This window comes from Rhea americana, unplaced genomic scaffold (genome assembly GCF_003343005.1).
Source record: "Rhea americana isolate MKP2758 unplaced genomic scaffold, rheAme1 scaffold_273, whole genome shotgun sequence".
NCBI classification, from domain to species: domain Eukaryota; kingdom Metazoa; phylum Chordata; class Aves; order Rheiformes; family Rheidae; genus Rhea; species Rhea americana.
The window spans coordinates 188,078-194,494 of NW_028186394.1; the positions used below are offsets into that span (position 1 = coordinate 188,078).

Sequence of the window (6,417 nt, forward strand, 5' to 3'; positions counted from 1 at the left end):
ATGGCAGGTACCAGTAAGGTGCACTTCTAATTAAGACATCTTCAAATCTTTTTAAAATAAATTACAAGTTTATTAAAGTGTGAGATATAATTTCATGGCTTGGTAGCATAACCAAAGAAGATAATAATAATAAAAAGGATAGTTCTCACCTTTGAAGGTGTAATAAATTCATCTTTGCACATTAAGAAGTGGATTCTTACCTACTAGAATTACTGTGTACCAATAAATATTAGCATAACCGCAAAAATACTACAACACAGTAATCAACTGAATGTCTTAGTTGATCAATTTACAATGATTTATATGGGGTAGGAGGAAGCCCCGCAGGTCAAAGGCTAACATCACTTATACAGGATAAGTCACAGCATTGCTTTGACTTCTCTTACATTGCTTAAAAATAAGACTTTGTGTTAAGTGTTTGCACTGCTATGTCCTTCCTGCTATCACAGTACAATTGGTTCCCAAAGCTACTCTTGTCAGTCACTGCTGTTATTTCACAATATTCAGGGGCTGACAAAAGCTTTTTTGTTTGTTTTTTGTTTTTTTCTTTTGTTTTTTTTTTTTTTTGCATAAAACCCACTTACCCCTCCCCTGTTCTTAAGCACACACTAGCAAAAGTCTCTCCCCCACTGGGAAGGAACAGATAAGGTCCATTATTCAGATTTTTCAGGTATTTACAAAGAGCAAAAGACCCAATTAGTCAAACCACACCCCCCAGAAAGTAGAACTATTTTAAGACTGTTAATGGAACTACAATCCTCAGTAAGACTTGAATCTTCTCCATTCATGCTGTAGGAAAACCTCGACACTTCCAAGAGCTGAAGTCTCCCTTTTGTTTATCCCAAATGTCAGACTTCAGGTGTGTTGCAACTATGGCTTATCTTCCCCCTTGCAACCTGACTGAGTTGCTAAAATCAAGACTTTTCTGACTTGAGATCTGCTATCCTATAGTAATTATTCAGGACCAGCACACCAGGAGGAAAAGATGACAGTGGAGATATCTGCAGACAAAAACGATTGCTTCTTGTTTATATTGCCGTTCTAACATCCTTAGCTCCTGGCAAGCAGGTTCCCAATTAAACCAACTCAGTGAGAATCTGCCTGAGATTTACAGTGCATTAAAGCACCCCAGTTAGAAAGTATTCTGCAAGTTACCACCTTTGGACAGTGGCTTGTTTTGTGCCTTTGAGTGAACAGACGCCTAGGTGTCTTTTGACCTTCCAGAGGGTTTTTCAATCCTATTATAACTAGGAAGATCTACAGATCTGTTATTCTCTTCTTCCAGATATTACACAAAGGAATCAGTGTAGTCTAAGAAACACAAATTAAGTGTTTTACTTGTATAGAAGGATGAATACTAAAGGCTTTTGGATGCTATGGCAAAAGGGATAAGCAAAGATATACAGGGACTTCAAAGTCTAAGACTTGCATGCAGATGAAAGATAAGCGATGCTGAAAATAATTACAAATAGGTACATCAGAAACTGCTGGAGATGTTTGAAGCAAATGTAGCAAGCTTCCATAAACAGCTCTGAAACCTTGGACAAGGAGGAACAGCATCTAAGCAGAAAGTGCTGGTTGTGGGGTGCTCTGTGAGCTGGGGAGAAGAACCCAACCAGAACATTCACAGTTCTTGTAAGTCTTGAAAAACAGTGCTGATGACTGAAGGTGGAATGTAAGCAGGCAATAAGTGATACAGAGCACCATCCATCGATGAGGCCCACACGAGGATTTTAGATCCATAGCAACTTTGTTGAGAAGAGGCATATATTAATCATCATGTACCAGCACAGAGAGCATAAGGCCAAGATAGGAACGTTGCACAAAACAGTAAAAACTCTCTCTGGTCGTATACCTTTCGAAGAGAGCTTGAAACAGAATGTGAGAATCTGCAAGTTTCCCTGGCAAGCTGAAGGCATCAATTTCAATAGAACATGTTTGGGTTTTGGTGAAAGCTGAGGCATCTAGACTTTGAATTTGCCAATAACTTCTAATGCTCCAGGGGGAGGGGGACACCAAAAACAAAACAAAAACAGGAAACTCTAAATTCCACTGCAGCAACAACCTTGCCAGACAGCAGCACAGAGCTAACCTGTCATGTCATGCTGACAATTTTGAGTGTGACATTGGAAATAAGAAGCTGCTTTGCCTGCAGGATTATTTCTGGGAGAGTACAGCTGAAGCAAATAACTGTAGTTTTAAAGGGCAGGAGAAAAGCACAGCACTGTTTAACATATTAGGTGCAATAAACTGTCCTGTCTGCAACCCCTCATCACAGCAGTATGATACGGAAATAGAATTGGAAACACAGCTGGCTTTCTACCTTGAAGGAGTGAACACAGCAGTATTTGAACTTAGCAAGATTTTCACCATTATTTGCTAACAGACACTCGTGTGAAGCATGGAGCAGCCCCCATAAGCACCCTGAAAAACTCCCAGTTTTGAAGACTGGGAGCAAGGCTGCAGTTCTCAAGAGATTAGATGCTTAGATGTGCTTCCATCCATCTCCCCAATTAACTGTGAGCAAAAAGGTATGTATTTTTTTCTTTCTGAGCTCTGACAAACTCTAGAGTGTGAGGTTTCCAAGCTCTAGAGCTGTGGGGTACTCGATAGCTGTGACTATGCTGTTGCAAAATGAAAGTATAAATGAACGGTGTAGCAGATGGGTTTTTTAAAAACATTAGGCAAGGCACTCAAGCTCCTGGAGAGAAACCAAGGCAGCTCACTGTGCAGAAGGACAGGATCAATGGATGAAAACACAGCCTTTCCACAGCATTCAATGATTTAAGCATCAGAAGTGTGCAAGTACGTTGAAATATCGAGATGGATCACACACCCTGCAGTTAAGGCTTTGGTTCAAAGAACCACAGAGTACCTGAAGGAAAACTTTTCAGAGATGTGCAAAGGTTCTGTTAGGCTGGTGAGAGATGCACAGTGGAACTGAGATACGGCATGAATTTCACAGGCTAAGCTGACAACATGTTAAGGAAGTAAAAATATATTTGTAATTAAAGTGACTTTGCAGAAGAACAGGAAGAAGAAGGTGAGCTTTTATCAGATCGTTTAGGTTCTTGGCATTTCACATGTGATGCAGGAGTCTGAAAATCATTTGTTTTCAAAACTAAGCAGAGAGTTGAATAATAATAATTTCAAATATAAAAGATGAGGACAGTACAACTGTATTTTGCAAAGAGAATTCAGTTTGCTAAGATGAATTAGGGGAAGAAGAAATCAGTCAGACCAGCCGGCTCAGGTAGAAGACAAAAACTGAATTTGGGAAGTGAAGATTTTTTTCTTCCTTTTTACTCATTCTGATGAATTAATTCCAAGTCTTTTTACTCTCAAGCCAAGCACAAGACAAAAGGGAGCTACAACAGACTCCACAGTGCCATCTGTAGAGCTGAATAATTTTTAAGACTAACGTAGGACTTCAACAGTAGAAGTTTTCTGGCAAGCACTTTCAAATGTATTTCATACGCTAAGAATTCTCTATTCCCATTTAGTAGGGCTGTCACATAGGTGACACACCAACACAATCCAGAATTCTTGTATCGCATAGCAAAATCAGCAATTAGGGGTTCAATGCTAGCTTCAATTGAAGGCACAAGGCCAAAGCAGCAAAACAGCAAAAGTGAGCAGAGGCAAGGCAGTCTCACCGAGTTGTTTTTTTCTCTTCCCACTGCCCCTCTCCCAATAAGCTCTCATTTTAACCCGTAAGCTTTTAGCCAAAGCTCAACTCCACAGGAACTCATACCTGCTCCACAGAGTTGAGAAAGCACCAAAGGTGTTTCCTCCTACATTTCAACAGCATATTGCTTCTTTCCTGTTATGTCAAAGAAAACAAAAGCCTTAGTAACAAATCAGTTGTTCAGGCTGTGACTAGTAGATTACACTGCACACTTAAGTGAGGAGCTTCAGCTATTTCCACGGTTACTTGTGGTGTCTGAACTGAAAGAACATTAACACTCTGTAAAATCCAGAGTCCCTTTGATGTCAGAGAATGGCAAACTTAAATAGTGTGTAAAAATTCTCAATTTCCATACGCCATCATTAGTAAATGGAATGACAATTATTCCTTAAAAGACTTAAGTAGTGGTCCAAAGGGTAACTTCTGACTCCAGCAAACAAGATTGATCAGCATAAAACAAATAGAGATGTAGCTTACTTAACAACACAAAGGTTACAGATACTGTAAAATACACACAACTGGAAAATTAACTGTCATTGTCAGATTTATATTATTTTTGTTTCATTGGCCCAGATTTATAGGGGACTGTACTTCATTCTCACTGTCATGCACCTGCATCTAACTTCCAGTGTCTCCCAAAAATATGAGGAGGAAGGATATTCTGGTGAGAACAAGCTCTTTAAAAATATGAGAAAGCACATTTTTGAGAACTTATTTCTGAATACAGAACTGTTCAAGGAGCTACAAAACCAAAAGGAGAAGCACTTTAGAAAGCTAATTTCACAATTTATGGTTTAAAACCTATTTGCACATGTAAAAATGAAAGACCCCAGGGCTCTAGTAAGATTCTTTTATAAGCAAGCATGTGGTCTGCTTTCCCTTCAAGCAACTAAATAGACTTCAGTAAATCTACTGGGACTAGGAACTGTCATAATACTACTGATGAAAATACTTCCACCTAAGGTAGTGCTAAGAAAAAATAAGAATTGCAAATTTCTCCTCAGTTAAAAAAAAAAAAATCACTGTACAATTGTAAGCCAGTTTTGAGCCAGCAAACACATTAATATGCAAGATCTGGACAGGAAGGGATGAAGGAAGTTGAGCTGGAACTATACCTAATGTGCTCACAAGCTTTCCCAGTGCCCAACCTCACAAAGCAGCTTTCAGTCAGAATACCTGAGTCTAACTGATGCAAATAATATATAAAACACGTGTAGTTTCACTTGTTTCACATTGTCTCCTGCATTCCTGCAGATAAGTTAAAAAAACTGTAATACCTCTACAAAATTATATACCACTTTGAGCCAAACCAGCAGCAAATTTTCTACTTAACTTTCCATCATTCATTTCAGCCACAGCTTGAACAGATTGTTCAAAGTGCTTTAAAAAATTAAGATATTGTATGACAGGTGCTTTGCTGCATCTTTCTTCCGCTACCATAATGCAGCATAGCTCAACAGTCTGGAATGAGATCACAGTATCAGTAACAACACTGATACCTTCACTCTTACCTGGGACAATGGTGGCATTCATTGGTTATTCCACCTGCCATCTGAAACACTACAGGTTCTTACAAAGGAGTGGTGCTATAAACCAAGTGTTTCAGCATGCCCAGAATAAACCAGAAATCTTTAGGTTTATTCCTTCTCTTCAGTGACAATCCTGTGCTGTAAGACAGCTTGCTGCATTCCTGATATTTAATTATAATTTAGTAAGACTGACAAGTGAGTTCTGGTTCACCAGAGCCCAGTGAATGTCATGGTCCACATTATGATAATTTTCTCAATTCTAATAATCAATACCAGTCAAAGCAGCTTAGTATGGCACAGTTTGTCCATCCCCGAACTACAGCACAGGGGTTAGATTTAAGACTGATGAAACTTCTCTAAACCAGAGATGTTTTCCCGAAGGTTTTGTTTGTTCGTTTTAAACCAAGAAAGGTGCAAACACAGCATCTCTCTTCAAACCCTGAAAAGCAAAGTGACTTGAAGATCAACATGCCACGATTGGAAGGTCTACTGACACCAAGTCTATGCTGGCATCCAAATTGGGAGTGGATGAGCTTCTGTGTTAAATACATATTTGTCAAGGTTGATTAAGTCTATGTCATCTGAAAACAGCAAAAACATGTATTTGAGCGTTTCCCCAAGGAAGAAGCTCTCCATCTTATCTCGTGGCTCCGGATTACTGGGATTTTGGACGTTGTTAATGGAAGTATAACCGCCCGTAGGAACCTGCGTAAAGAAGAAGAAAATGTATGTTTCTATAACCTGAAAGAAATTGTTTTCTCCAAGAACATCTGAATGTAAATTAAGAAATGAAAGTAAGCACTAAGAAGCAGAATTACTTAATCTGCTAAGTACTTATTTTTCATTTATATATAAAACTTCAGTTACGAAAAAAGTAGACTTTAAAACACATTACCATACAAACCACTAGAACAAAACGTAGCAAAATGTCCATTTATGCTCAATGTGTCACAAAAGAACTGTCACAAAAAACATCCCACAGAAATTTCTGAAGAAACGTATAGGAAGCAAATACCATAATTTCTATATTAGAGTTAGCCAGAGTACCACACCTATTCTTTTAAGAGCAGATCATGGATATTAAATGACCACTAGCATCTGGACCACACTTCTTCGACAGCACTTCAGAGGAATCTCTCCATGATCACTCTATTCAGAATGAATACAAAAAGCCCTCTAGATCTATTGAAGCATTAATGC

At 38.7% G+C, this 6,417-nt stretch overlaps 1 protein-coding gene across 1 annotated transcript in view; it reads right to left on the minus strand.

The window, feature by feature from the left end:
• Positions 1–48: 48 nt before the first annotated feature.
• MAN1B1 (mannosidase alpha class 1B member 1) overlaps positions 49–6,417 on the minus strand; it is a 26,724-nt gene continuing 20,355 nt past the window's right edge. Inside the window, exon 13 of the mRNA XM_085308295.1 lies at positions 49–5,922. Within this exon, the coding sequence (XP_085164421.1) occupies positions 5,719–5,922 (204 nt within the window). The 3' untranslated portion in view covers positions 49–5,718. The remainder of the gene's footprint in view (positions 5,923–6,417) is intronic.